Source organism: Vicugna pacos, chromosome 17 (genome assembly GCF_048564905.1).
Source record: "Vicugna pacos chromosome 17, VicPac4, whole genome shotgun sequence".
NCBI lineage: Eukaryota > Metazoa > Chordata > Mammalia > Artiodactyla > Camelidae > Vicugna > Vicugna pacos.
The window spans coordinates 47,758,614-47,772,783 of NC_133003.1; the positions used below are offsets into that span (position 1 = coordinate 47,758,614).

The window sequence follows — 14,170 nt, forward strand, 5'->3', positions numbered from 1 at the left end:
TAGATCAAGATTTCAAAAAAGGAGTGATCAAATTGCTGAAGGAATTAAAAGAGATAGTGTTTAGAGATATAAAATATGTCAAAAATGAAATTGAAGCTATAAAGAAGAGCCAAGTAGAATGGGTAAACTCATTGACAGAAATGAGGAATGATCTAACAGCTGTGCAAAGCCGACTAGCAATGCAGAGGAACGAATTAGTGATCTAGAAGACAGGGCAATAGAAAGCACCCATTCAGAAGAACTACAAGATAAGCAAATAAAAAATAATGAAAATAGCAAAGGGACCTATGGGATAATATAAAGCGTCCCAATCTTCGCATAATAGGGGTCCCAGAAGGGGAAGAAGGATCAAAGGGGATTGAAAGGGTTTTTGAAGAAATCATGACTGAAAACTTCCCAAACTTAAAGAAGGAATCAGATATCCAAGTACAGGAAGCTCAGAGGGTCCCAAACAGGAAGAACCCAAATAGACCCACACCAAGACATATCATAATCAAGATGGCCAGAGTCAAGGATAAAGAAATGATTCTAAAGGCAGCAAGAGAAAAGCAAAGAGTGAACTACAAGGGAACCCCCATAAGGCTCTCAGCTGATTTCTCTACACAAACACTACAGGCCAGAAGGGAGTGGCAAGACATATTCAAAGCCCTGAATGAAAAAAAGATGCAGCCTAGGATACTTTATCCAGCAAGGCTATCCTTTAGGATAGAAGGAGAAATAAAGACTTTCACAGACAAAAAAAAGCTGCAGGAGTTTAGCAACACTAAACCCATGCTAAAAGAAATATTGAAAGGGCTATTCTAAATAGAAAAGCAGCAGGATGCTACAGAAATGAGAAACGTACAACTGGAAAGGTGCTAACTCATGAATTACAAATAAAGAAAACACGAAATTATAAAAGAAGACATACAAATCACTGAGAGTGGGAGAGGGAGGCAGGGAAATATAGAATTTTTTTTTCTTTCTTTTTTAAATTTTTTTAACAGTAGGATGGGTTTGAGATCATGTTATTATCAGTTTATTAAACATGGGTATAGGTTAATAGATTTACAAAAAAGGGTAACCACAAGTCAAAAATTTACAAGGGAGTCACAAAAATTAAATAAAATCCATGATAATACAAAGGAAAATTACCAAACCACAAAAGGAAGAAGAAAGGAACAAAGAGGATATACCAATTCAACTGCAAAGATAAGTTCAAAATGGCAATAAACACACATCTATCATTAATTACTGTAAATGTTAATGGACTAAATGCTCCAGTCAAAAGACATAGAGTGGCAGACTGGATAATAAAGCAAGAACCTTCAATATGCTGCATACAAGAGAACCACTTTAGGGAGAAGGACACATATAGATTGAGAGTGAAAGGATGGAAAAGGATATTCCATGCAAATGGAAAAGCCAAAAAAGCAGGTGTTGCAGTACTGATTTCAGACAAAATAGACTTTAAAACAAAGGCCATAAAGAAAGATAAAGAAGGACATTTTATAATGATTAAAGGAGTGATACAAGATGAAGATATTACACTCGTTAATATATATGCACCCAATATAGGAGCACCTAAGTACATACAAGAATTACTAACAGAGATAAAGGGGGATATTGATGGGAATACAATCATAGTTGGAGATTTTAACACTGCATTAACACCACTAGACAGATCTTCCAGACAGAAAATAAACAAGGCAACAGAGAAATTAAATACTACAATAGAAAAACTAGATTTGGTGGATATTTTCAGAGCTTTACACCCCCAAAAAATAGAATATACATTCTTTTCAAGTGCACATGGAACATTTTCCAGGATCGATCATGTACTTGGACACAAAAGAAACCTCAACAAATTTAAGAAGATAGAAATTATCTCAAGCATCTTTACTGACCACAATGCCATGAAACTGGAAATCAACAACAGAGAAACAAAGGAGAAAAAAAGAAAAGCATGGAGATTAAACAATATGTTATTGAAAAAACAATGGATCAATGAGGAAATCAAAGCTGAAATTAAAAAATAAAAAAAAAAACTGTATAGTGATGTTCCAGTAAACCTTTATATGTAAAATGAGGTGGTAGAAAGGACTTGACCCACTAGGGCCATGGTTTGCCAGTTCCTGGTGCAGATCATGCATTCTGGTATGAAGAAGTTTACTTGAGGTGTTTCTGAGGCATCCACGTGAATCTGTTTAGCTTATAAATTGTTCTGAAATCCGCACTTTAAAAAAACTACTTGCGATTGTATTTAATAATTAAAGCAGGATTAAATAGCTCATGTTTGACTGGTAAGCATCATTTAGGGAACTGTGTCCCCAGAGGGGGACTAAATAAGAGACGATTTGTAGATTTGTGGTTAGCATGTAAATTACAAGGAGATGGCTCCTCTGCTCACAGTATTGTTTCAGAAAGAGGCGGATAACTAGTGTCAGCACATGTGCGTGTCTGGACATCTGAGCACATAGTATTTTTTAAAGAGCATCAACATTCTGAAAAATTGAAGGTTCCACAGAAAGCTGCCCTGATTCTTACGGAAAAAAAATTTTTAAATAAATAAATAAAAGGCAGTTCCAAAGCCAGGTAAAGTCAACCCTTTTTAGTTAGAGATATAGAAAGGTTTAATAAGGAAGGAGAAATCTAGAATTATTTCAGGGGCAAACTGTTCAGTCAGTCTGGGAGCTTTTCATTATACAAATTTAGCGAGAACCACCCCCATTTCCCCTTGTACTTGAGGAAGATGCAAGCATTGAAATAGTAAATGCAGATCATTTAGGCAGAACTATTACGAAACCTATTCTTCATGTATACTTTAATGTATATTTATATGTATGTATAATTTCATCTGCATTCCTTAGACTTAGTTGTTTGAGGGGAAAAATTATTACTCCCACCCACCTCATTTATTTACTCTATGGGCTGGGCCTCTAGGCATTTTAAGTTGTTTGGCTGATGACATGAAGGTTAAGGCTGGAGGCCTTCCTGACTGACTGTGCAAATCTGCAATTCCACTGCAGCTTCATACTTTCTCATTAAATCATAATAGAGTATAACTGAGCATTTTAGGTGACCTTCCCAGGCCTTTAATGAGAGCCAGTGCATCGCAAGATCAAGAATAGTAGAAGCCTGTGGTCACTTGGTCTCTAAACAATGCAAATATTTAGAAGATAATATTCAAAGCCCTTTTAAAGAGCTTAGTTCAGTGGTTCCCAGACTTGTCTATGTATCACTTAATGAGCTTTAAAACACACTGCTGCCTAGTTAGAATTTTTAGAAGAGCCCCAAGGGGTTCAAATGTGCAAGTGAGTTTGGGAATCTCTGGCTTAATTCAAAATAAGGTCTTAGTATCAGTACAGAACTGTCCACGTCTTGGACCTCGAGGGGCTTTACAAAGTGAGATGAAGTTCTCCATGGATGCCCATGGTCTACTGTAGTGAAAAGCCCATCTTTCATGTACAGATCTTTTATGTATACTGTTATGAAAAAGGCATATGGCACTTTCTTCCTAGAGTACATTAAATGTCATGAATTTTACAAATAATTACCAATTGTGAAAAAGTAGAATCTGAATTGTTTTAATTGTAATAGAGCAGTCCCCAAGTTCTGTTTTCTGGTCCAGTCATGCTGCCTAAGGTTTAACAGTCAGGGCTGAGGCTTCAGTAAAGACACTGAGGTGCTCCAGAATTCCTTGTGCAGGCCTTCCACCCTCCCCCTAAAACCTAAACCTGCCTCTTTGCTAGTATTAGAAATTCAACATTCCTGTACAGTTTTCCTGAAAAGATTTTTTCCATAGATTAGCCAGGACAAATGTATTTTAATGAACAAATGGTGTTTTAATAAGAAAGCTCTTTTTAAATCAGCTCATTCTATTAAGATTTTAATAAGTAAAAATATCGCAGAGAATTATGCAATAGAAGCACCAGGCAGCTTGCTCTACAGAGTAAGCCCTGGAAATATGCAGATGGAATTTCACCAAGAAAAAAACATCCCCGGAGTGACAAAGTTTCCTTTCAGAGAGAGAATGTCTGTGTGGGGAAAGGAACAGATCTCTTCTGAATAAAAATGGATGCTCTAAACAGTGTTTATAAAAATTCTCTCTGATTCCTGCATTTGGCAGTAAGACAGCAACTAATTTGGTTTTATTTTAAAATCCCAGTGATTACAAGGTCTGCACGTCCCCTGTGGAGTTGCTCTTTCTCTACTAGAGCCAGACCCCAGTTTTTCTTTGCCAAACACACGTGCTGAAGAGCTTTCGGTGTCAGGTGTTTTTTTCATTTGTCCTCTCTCAACCAGAAGCACGGCCATCACACCTGGTTTTTTGAGCCCAGGTCTTGATCACCCTCTTTTCGGAGTCTTTTCAGGAGACAAAAACAAGTGTTTCTGAACATGTGTGATTCAAGTGTGTCCTTTTCTTCTAGAACTGTCTACTGCCCAAGCAAGACCTTGAGTTATTGGCTGACTAGCAGCCTCAGGTCTTCACGTACCAGATGCAGAAATAAGGAAGAGTGTGTTCGAATGTTTGACTGCAAGTGGTAGCCTGCCCACGCAGTACTGGTTAACCCACGAACGTCTACCATTTCCTGTTCACAGTTCAAGGGTAGGGTGGTCCCAGTGTTGGTTAATTTGGTTGACGTAAGTATCCACTGTTAAAAAATGATTAAAGAAGACCATTTAGGCAATACAAACAAACTTTATTTAATACTTTGTGGTCAGTCTTCTTTAAGAGAACTGCAAAATGGGGTGGAAGGCAGAAAGATCGTATAGAATAAAGAACATGGAAAAGACATACAGAAAATATCAGATTGACTGGAGCCACATAGTCAGCCGTTTTGGAGGTGAGAAGCCCCTGCCTGAGTTGGCACAGCATTTGGAGCTTGGCTGACTAGACATACTGCATTGCTGGCCGAGTGAAACTTGTTTATAGGGGCGTGAAAGTTATCTAAGTTTTGGTTTGCTTATGTGCCACCCTGGACAGGAGTGGCTCCATATCGAGCCTAAAAAGTGATTTCAACACCATCATCAAAGATAAGAGTTTTTTTTCCTGCTGTCCTCAGTGTATTGGCTTTCTTTCTTGGGCTTGAGTCTTTCTGGTGGCAAAATGGCTGCTGTAGCTCCCATTTGTGCACATCAAAGTTCAAAGGCTGAAGACAGCATATCTCTTCTTTGTGTCTCTTTTTTAATACTGCAGAACATTTTTCTAGGACTCCACCAAAGGCTTATTTTTCATCAGCCAGAATTACACAAGTTTCTCTTTCTTAAACTATTGATTGGTTTATCCATAAAATCTACATGATGTGCATGATGTTAATTGATGATACTAGCTCTAAAGTTGTGTTCTCTTGCCAAGAGCTGAGATCTCACCTGTCCTTCCCCATAAGCCAGCTACTGAGCAGATCCAGTGTCCAATAACCATAAACTTTGGGTGTCCAGGAGGAAAATGCATCCTTTTCAGGGAATTTAGAACTATATCTTCTAAAGAAGATAATGTGAACATCCTAGCCTTTGTCCAAATCTTTGACCTAAATAAATAGACTGACATATATTTCTCTAGCAAAAATAGCTTTATTTGAGATCAGGAAGAGAATTGCAATTCAAGGTCTGAAACCACAGCGAGTTATATGGCCAAGACCCCTTCCAGCAAGGAAAGGAGAACTCTTTTATAGAGTCGAAAAGGAAGTTAGGAGGGCAGTAGTAAACAGAGCCTGTCTTTTCATTGGCGGAGTCCTTGCCAGGAAGGACGGAATCTTTCTTCTTCCTGTTAGGTTCCACTGTGGGCGTGGGGCGTGACAGCTCCCCCTTCTGGTCTTCTGGCATTGCTTAGTTGAGATTTCTATTTAGTAATTGTTTACATAGTTCTGCAATTTAACTTTGGCTTTCCAGCTGTTTTCAGCTAACACAGTTGTGTTGCAGAGTTCAGAACAAACTTGAAATTTGCATTCCTTAGTAATCTTTTGACAAAGTAAATTGACGTTATAGTTGATTTTTCATAGCTCTAAAGTATTATTCTTCCTTAGATGGGTGCCCATGGGCACTTGCTGCTGTTTCTTCTTACAAAACAAAGCACTGAATCGGTGTGGATAGGTAGAGATATACGCAAATCATATGCGTCGCTTAAATAAAATTCTGACTTACAGGTGCTCTTAAAGGTTAGTTGGTACCTTCATGGGAACATAGGTTATATTTTCAGTAATGATTTTTGTTGGCAAAGCAAGTAAATTAGACGTTTGTTCATTTGGAGCAAGAGGCAACTTTGTTGCTTTAATATATACAATTACATTGAGTTGAGATCTACTTTAAATGAAAATTGAAAACAAATGAAGTAATCAGTCAGCGTAATGTTTGTGGTTACTGCTTTTGTATACATTTGGTTAAGTTGAGAAAAAGAAGCTGTTCAGCATTGCTGGCTATTTTATTTTAATCTGGAGTTGAGGAAATTGTAAACTGGGAACATTTGAAATTGGCTGTAAAATATTACATATAATGATAATTTGTTTTTATAGTTGTATGAGCCAGATCGAGTTTAATCATACAGTATATTTGTTTCCACTAGCGTTAGAATCAGGCAGTCTCAAGTGTAGCTAATGAAATTTATTTGTAAGTTTTGTTGTTGTTAATCTTTCTTACTAAACATGAGTAGCACCTTTTACTTTGACATTTAGAAGCATTTGTATTAATAATAGCAATTTTTCAGGTTCCAAGTTCTTGAAATTGAACATTTATAAAATTAATGCATATCTTTTCTCTCTCTTATTACAAATTATTTCCTTAATTTTATGACTTTGGGATGACTGCCTATGACTTACTGGCTCAAAAATGATGATGTTGAGGAAGAAATGATTATGTTTTATATTTAGTTAGATTTATTCATGCTGACTTGGGTTTTGTACTCAGGCAAGTGAGTCATCTGAAGATTCTTGGGTCTGTGATTAAAGTTTAAATTCAACCACTAGGTTATGGTATGTTATAGAGCTTAATCCCCAAGCTGGTTTTTTATTTTTTTTCAGACTTAACTATATTTGATTTGGAGTCTGAACATAGTTCTCATTCAAGTTTTGATGGAAGTATCACATCCTGCTATATGCTGAATCCTGTTTTAACACAGCACTGAAATTCTACTGAGCAATAGAATAATTTCCCCTCCCCTTATCTCTTAAAATTATGCATTTTGCAAAAGTTTCAAACTTCACAGTATCTTTCTAACCTATATTTTGGTTCACTTATTTTAAAAATTTAGTTAACTAGACATGGGGAATATCACCCAAAGTTGTTCACTGGAATTTATTCTGTACATTTAATTTTCTCAGTACATCTTTTACAGCTTGTAGATACTAAAATTATTTATTTAGTGTGAGTTTTTCAGGACCCTTGTTTACAAGTGACATAAATGCAATTCAAAGTATTTCAGCATAGCAGAGTTTACTGGCTCACATAACGACACAATACAGGGAAAAGCTCCTTCAGGCGTAGGTACATCCAGGAGCTCAGCCTCATCAGTAATCTTTCTCTTCAGCTCTGCCTTGCTTCCCTTTGCATTGGCTCCTTTCTCTGATACACTCCTTTCTTCTTGTATCCATGAGCTCCAGCATACCTACAGCCTGGAAGTGGTAGGTCCAACAAAAACAAAGATTTTTATCCCCTGTAATTTCAGTAAAAGTCACAAAGTTATATTCTGTGATACTCAGTAATGGCACCGTCCCTGAGCCAATCTCTGTGGCTAGGTGGATGGAACGCATCAGTGGTTGACAATGTAGCATGGCTGGAGAAATCCCCAGAAACGCCATCTGAGATTTTGTTAGAAATGCACATTCTCAGGTCCCATCATAGTCCCAATGAATCAGAAAATCCAAGAGGCGGGCCTGATATACGGGTTGAAAAAAGCCCTCCAAGTGATTTTGATGTGCACTTGAGGTGGAGAACCACGCAATATCCTAATTAGCCCAGCCTGGTTCCTGCTTGTAACCCCTGGTGCTTCAGTGTAAATTTCACCTCACAGAAAGCACGTAGAAAAGAAATCTTGAGGAACTGATATTGGGAAAAAAGAAGAATAGATGTTGTGTTGGCAAAGACAAGATTTCAGCCCGGTGATAAAGCTCTTCTTTGTTTCTAATGCCTTTATTTCTCAGAACACTGTTAATTATGAATTCCCCTCCAGAAAGCCAATAATCTAATTAAGCAAGTACACGTTCACCCGCCTCTCACATATAGTGTCTTAAATTTCATCTCCAAATAGGTACATGGCCAATTTTGAAAGGTTTCCAGACCATGCTATTTTCTTATCAAATGCTTCCTTAACTGCAGTCAAAACCTTCAATAGTGAACCTCGTTACTTCTCTGTGATAAATAGTAGAATAGTTTCCCTTTGCTGTGAAATTTCTCAGTGAAAATGACAGTGATGCCTACAGAATTTTTGCAGAAGTGGTCAGCCTTGCAATAGCATCCAAAGTAATTTTAAAGTATTTTTTAAAGCATCTAATAAGGGAGATGAATGTGTCTTTTCACATTACTTAAAATTTTTAACTTAATTCGGGACATTTGCACTTATTATCCAGGAGACGGCAGTAGAGAACATGTCGGTAATTTTTCATTTTCATCTAATCGTAAGAGTCCTCTAGGTACTTGTTAAAAATAAAGATCCAAAGGCTTCTTTGCAGAATATTCTTATTTTGGAGGTCTGAAGTGGGGGGCAGAGAGTTTATACTTTCAGTAGCTGCCGCGGGGAATTCTTACAATGGGGCATGTTTGGCACACTCTGTAGTGGTGAAGGCTGAGGACGCTATAGTGAAACAGTGTGAGGTTGAAACTTGGTTGTAGCTCCTACCAGCTGGGGGTTAGTTACTTAACTTCATCAAGCCTCAAATGCTGCCAGCATTACTATTTGTTGTTATGGTTCTCTTTCTTTCCTCTTTACTAATCTGCCTGCTGCACCTTCGTGTTTCCTATGCTGCAGATAGAGGACATGCAGTGGGGTAAAGGTGTCCGTGAGATCCCCCGGTCGGTGTGCACGCTGCCGTGCAAGCCCGGGCAAAGGAAGAAGACGCAGAAGGGAACGCCTTGCTGCTGGACCTGTGAGCCTTGTGACGGCTACCAGTACCAGTTTGACGAGGTGACCTGCCAGCACTGCCCCTACGACCAGCGGCCCAACGAAAACCGAACCGGCTGCCAGGATATCCCCATCATCAAGCTGGAGTGGCACTCGCCCTGGGCCGTCATCCCTGTCTTCCTGGCAATGTTGGGGATCGTCGCCACCATATTTGTCATGGCCACTTTCATCCGCTACAATGACACCCCCATCGTCCGGGCATCCGGGCGGGAACTGAGCTACGTTCTGTTGACGGGCATCTTCCTTTGCTACATCATCACTTTCCTGATGATAGCCAAGCCCGACGTGGCGGTGTGCTCCTTCCGGAGAGTGTTCTTGGGCTTGGGCATGTGCATCAGTTACGCCGCCCTCTTGACGAAAACCAATCGGATTTATCGCATATTTGAACAGGGCAAGAAATCGGTGACTGCTCCCAGACTCATAAGCCCAACGTCACAGCTGGCCATCACTTCCAGTTTAATATCAGTTCAGCTTCTAGGGGTTTTCATTTGGTTTGGTGTTGACCCACCCAACATCATCATAGACTACGACGAGCATAAGACGATGAACCCTGAGCAGGCCAGGGGAGTCCTCAAATGTGACATCACTGATCTCCAGATCATATGCTCCTTGGGCTACAGCATTCTTCTCATGGTCACGTGTACCGTGTATGCCATCAAGACTCGGGGTGTCCCAGAGAATTTTAACGAAGCCAAGCCCATTGGATTCACTATGTACACGACATGTATAGTATGGCTGGCCTTCATTCCAATTTTTTTTGGCACCGCTCAGTCTGCGGAAAAGGTAAGTGAACATGCGCACCACAGCACGCGTTTCAAAAATGTGTTCATTCTTGTAAATACTGAGACCAAATTGTATAGAGCAAGAGGCTTTACAAAGGCTGAACATATTCCCAAGTATAGGCCAATCCTGAATTGCTAGGCATCGATGCTACAGAAATCTAAAACCTGCATTGAACTGGGCCACATCCATTCCACTGGAAACTGACCAGAGGTATAGCCTTTTTCAAGTTCATTTATTACAGAATGATTCAAGGTAGCAAGAGCTTATCCAGTAGGAAATAATCTTATCTAGTAAATTAATCCTTCCTATTCATTCATGACTCGCTCCGTCTTCTTTCACACGTATGTCCTGGGGATAAGAGAGGAGGGCCACAGTTTCTCATTCTCCAGGATAAAGATGGTTGTGACTAGCTCGCTCTCTTCCTGGTGGCTATGTAGGTCGGCGCTCACTGTTCATTGGCTTGTGTATGTGAAATACACAACATGTATCAATATCTTTATCTATGTCTGTATATATATCTCCAAATGGGTAGACATAGGAGAGTTTTGGTTATCATTCCATTCTGGACTCCCTACAGCTAGATGTCCATTAACTACATCAAATGGTTCAACATGATAACAGAGACTCAAGTCCCCAGCAGTGGGAGGGACAGTATGTAGGAGAGCAAGTGTCATCAGGTTGTAAAAGTTCAAATTTTTGAAAATGCATAGACCCTGATGTGTTAGTCCTAGAAATGTTTAGTGTACACGCTGTCCTCATAGACTTATATGTTTTTTATGCATCTGGACGTTAGGCAGTCCTAATACTTTGAATCTTAATGCAGTTAATGTACATCTGTCTGGCTGTAGGTGTGATGTATGTGCAGATCAGGCAATGCTGCAGTTTTGGTTCTAAATGTGATTCATATACATCTGACTTCTGTACTCACTGGAATATGGTTTTGTGTGTGTTCAATCTGAGCAATCCTAACACGGTGGTCTTCGTGAGACTGATGTCCTTCATGCAGTGAAGGCAGCTCTGACATGTCGGTCCGGCTAAGACTGGAACTGAGACTCGGAGTCCTGACTGGCACACTCTATGTAGAGAGAGCACAGTTGTAGCTTGATTGGAAGTCAGGACCCTGGGGGTCTAGCCTGATTTCACGTTACTTTGGAGAAGTCCCTTAAATATTCAGAGACTTAGTGCCCTAAATGAGGAAGACAAGGATTGAAGTAGGCATGTCTACAAATTTACAAATCTAGCTTCTAGGACTTAGCTGCATCTGATTTTTGTTACTGTTACTTCGCCAGCAGTGGGAGGGACAGTATGTAGCAGAGCAAGTGTCATCAAATTGTAAAAGTTCGAAGTTTTGAAAATGAACGGACCCTGATGTGTTAGTCCTAGAAATGCTTCTCTGAGTCATCATATAAAGGATGAATGGATTTTGGTAGTTTTCCATCTGCAAAGATGTCTTTTACCTAAATTGTTTGATTTCAGAAGATACGAGTTTGGATTGTGTTCAAAATGGAAAAGGGAAATCTCTTATGAAGCCGCACGGAATGCTAAGACCGAGGACAGTGAATGGTTCCAGATTATGGTTTCGGTACTAGTACAGTGTCTTAGAGGAAGTTCTTCCAAACTGTATGCTCAGTGAGCATCGTGTCTTTCCAGTACTATGTTTCAAATTCATATTACATGTTTGCTTCTGTGAATACTAACTTGAATTTCATTTTATTGCTTTATCTATCCCTGGGCCAAAGGGATAGTAAAATGTGAGTTAAGAGAGTGAAATGTAATCAAGAGAAAAAAAAAAAACCCGATTAATGCTAGGAAGTTGACGGCCACGGGCATTTTTAAGGGGACTGATGGGTGTCATGAAAGCCTCTGGAGATAATAATTATTTTGTTGTTAGAACAGACAGAGTGCCCCACGCAACAGGGTAAAAATGTGAGATCTTTTTCTTGAGAATTTATTCTTGAGGAATGTAAAAGGCAGGGTCACTGCAGCTGTTTTATAGTCGAGCCTTGCTGTCTTGCATATTTGACAGTTTAGGTTTCTACCATTTCATCTGCCATTTCTAGCCATTTCGAGTCATGACTGTAAATCTTTTCAGTTAAGATCAGGGGTGTCATTTACTCATCGAAACCTGAAAATCAGACAAATTTTCAGGAGTTGAATTCACTGATTCTGGTTGTTCCAGAAGACGTTGTGTCAGTAGAACAGGACTACCGGAAGAATGAAGCTGTCTTCCGCAGTGGCTTAGTGTCCCAGAGTTTGAAAGGCGTGTGTTTCTCCTTGTGTACTCTCAGTGGGTTGTGAGGTTTTACATGGTTGATTGACACCATTAAAGGTGCTAAACAGCCAAATGGGAACTCTGAATTTTCTAGGAAAATGCACATGCCCTAATGCTAGGCATATGGCTAGAGAAGCATGAATGATCCATTAAAAATATTTTACGAACATGAAACCATGGAATTTAAACTGTGGAAGGCAGCAAATTGCAAAATGCAACAAAAGATATTATACCAAAGGCATTACTGCCAAGCTAGTACATACAGAATCACAGCTTCTCCATTTGGGTTTGGATTTAAGAGTTTAAGTGTTTCAACTGGAAGGATTCCAGTGTAACAGGACAAAAAAATAAAAGATTTTAAACAGTCAGTTCAGTAATAACTATGTTCTGTTTCAGGAAATTGAATTTGTTTTGATTATAGGAGGGATAGCTTGGTGAAACTTCTCATCAGTTGAGCTCATTAGCACAGCATCAAGTATGAGAAATGCTCCTGATTTTCTTGCAGAACATCAACCCGCATGAAGTTTATTTTTGCTTTTCTTAAGGAGGATGCAGGATATTACTGTTATCTTGTTTTATTATTACTAACTCTGTGACTTCCAGAATGAGAATCTTGCAACGTGGCTGGGGGTGGAAGAGGTAAACTCCAGCCCTGAGATAATGATTCTTTATCTTAGGAATTATATATTATGTGACTTAAATGATTCAAGGAAACCCTGCCAGTGGTGGAACGCTAGCACAGCAGGTTGAGTGAAGTGCTGTGGCGTCCTGTTGTTGCGCACTGGCGCAGTCTGTTGGAGGACTAGAGTGTTTTGCAGAAAAACAAAGGCTTGGCTTGTGGGTGTATCTTTACAAGGAGTTTTTGCATGCAGCAAGGTAGGGAGGATCCCCCGTACCCTGCCCAAATCTGGGAAACCCTAAAAGACGCCATGTTTATTAGGCAAGCCTTTTTAGCCCGTGGTTGTCTGGAGAACTCCCTAGGTATGCTGGAAACCATTTCTTACACGTGGACACAGAGACAGGCTTGGCCCTGCAAAGGCACAGCAGACCTTGGTACAAAAGGAAAAGGATCAGAGGGTCTCATAGGTCCTTCCCTCTTAGCGTGTGTGTTTCTTTGGATAGGGGGCTGGTGAAAAGCAGAGAAAGAAAAGAACTGAGGCGTTATTCTGGTCACAGAAAAATGCTGGAGGAAGAGTAGTGGTTTGAAGGGAGTCATGTCCTCTGTAGGATCACTTACAGGCCTCTCTTCTGCACATATCAGAACAGAACCAGGGTGGGTCATGATACTTAAATAATAGGATTCTTCGGTTTTCACTGAAGCATATCCATTAAGTGACCAAGTTAGGGCCATTGTTGGCAGTCTCTGTACCACCTTAGGGTTCTTAACCCAGTGATTCAAAATCATGTCCATGATAATCCCCAGAAGAAAGTTGTTTTCGGAGGTATTGCGTGTCCACCCACTCTGCCTGGTCCAGCAGGGCTAGGATGAGCAGAAAACTCCAGATGTCTTTAAAACAAGCATGCTGGAAAGATACCAGTGGAAACCAAGCATGCTTCTTGAAACTGCCTAAACATTTTCTTCCAAGTCCGCAAAAGACACCCTATAAATACTTTCTGATTTCTAATTTCAGAGCCCTTGGGAATAAATTAATTATCCTCCCAAAGAAACAGGGGATCCAGAGATCAAGGAACCAGGAGATCAGAAAGACACTATCCATGGTCATAGTCAAAGTTGAGAGTCAGAAGGTGTGAATGAAGAAGTGTCAACTTCCAGGTTTGGGCCAGAGACCTTAAAAGCCAGCATCAAGGCACTGATCCTGGAAGCAGAGGCGGCAGGAGGGCAGGGAGATAGGAGTGTCCCCCAGGAGTATTTCTTGAAGGGCTGGGACTAGAGGCCAAGGCCTTTTGATCTTCCAGCTGTAGCAGAGAGCTCCGCAGAGTCTGGAGGTAAAGCACAGCTTGCCTAGGACTGATACTGAGAATCAGAGACACTTGGCAGGGAGGGAAAGCTTCCCTGGTCCGTG

The 14,170-nt window shown here is 40.0% G+C and overlaps 1 protein-coding gene across 5 annotated transcripts in view; it reads left to right on the plus strand.

The window, feature by feature from the left end:
- The window catches only part of GRM7 (glutamate metabotropic receptor 7), an 893,798-nt gene that overhangs the window by 729,091 nt on the left and 150,537 nt on the right, over positions 1 to 14,170 (plus strand). For all 5 annotated transcript variants that reach the window (XR_012060766.1, XR_012060764.1, XR_012060765.1 and 2 more), the window contains exon 8: positions 8,939 to 9,874. Coding sequence is in view for 2 of the 5 variants with exons in the window: in XM_006206843.4 (XP_006206905.1) it covers positions 8,939 to 9,874 (936 nt within the window). In the remaining 3 variants the exon portion in view is untranslated. The remainder of the gene's footprint in view (positions 1 to 8,938; positions 9,875 to 14,170) is intronic.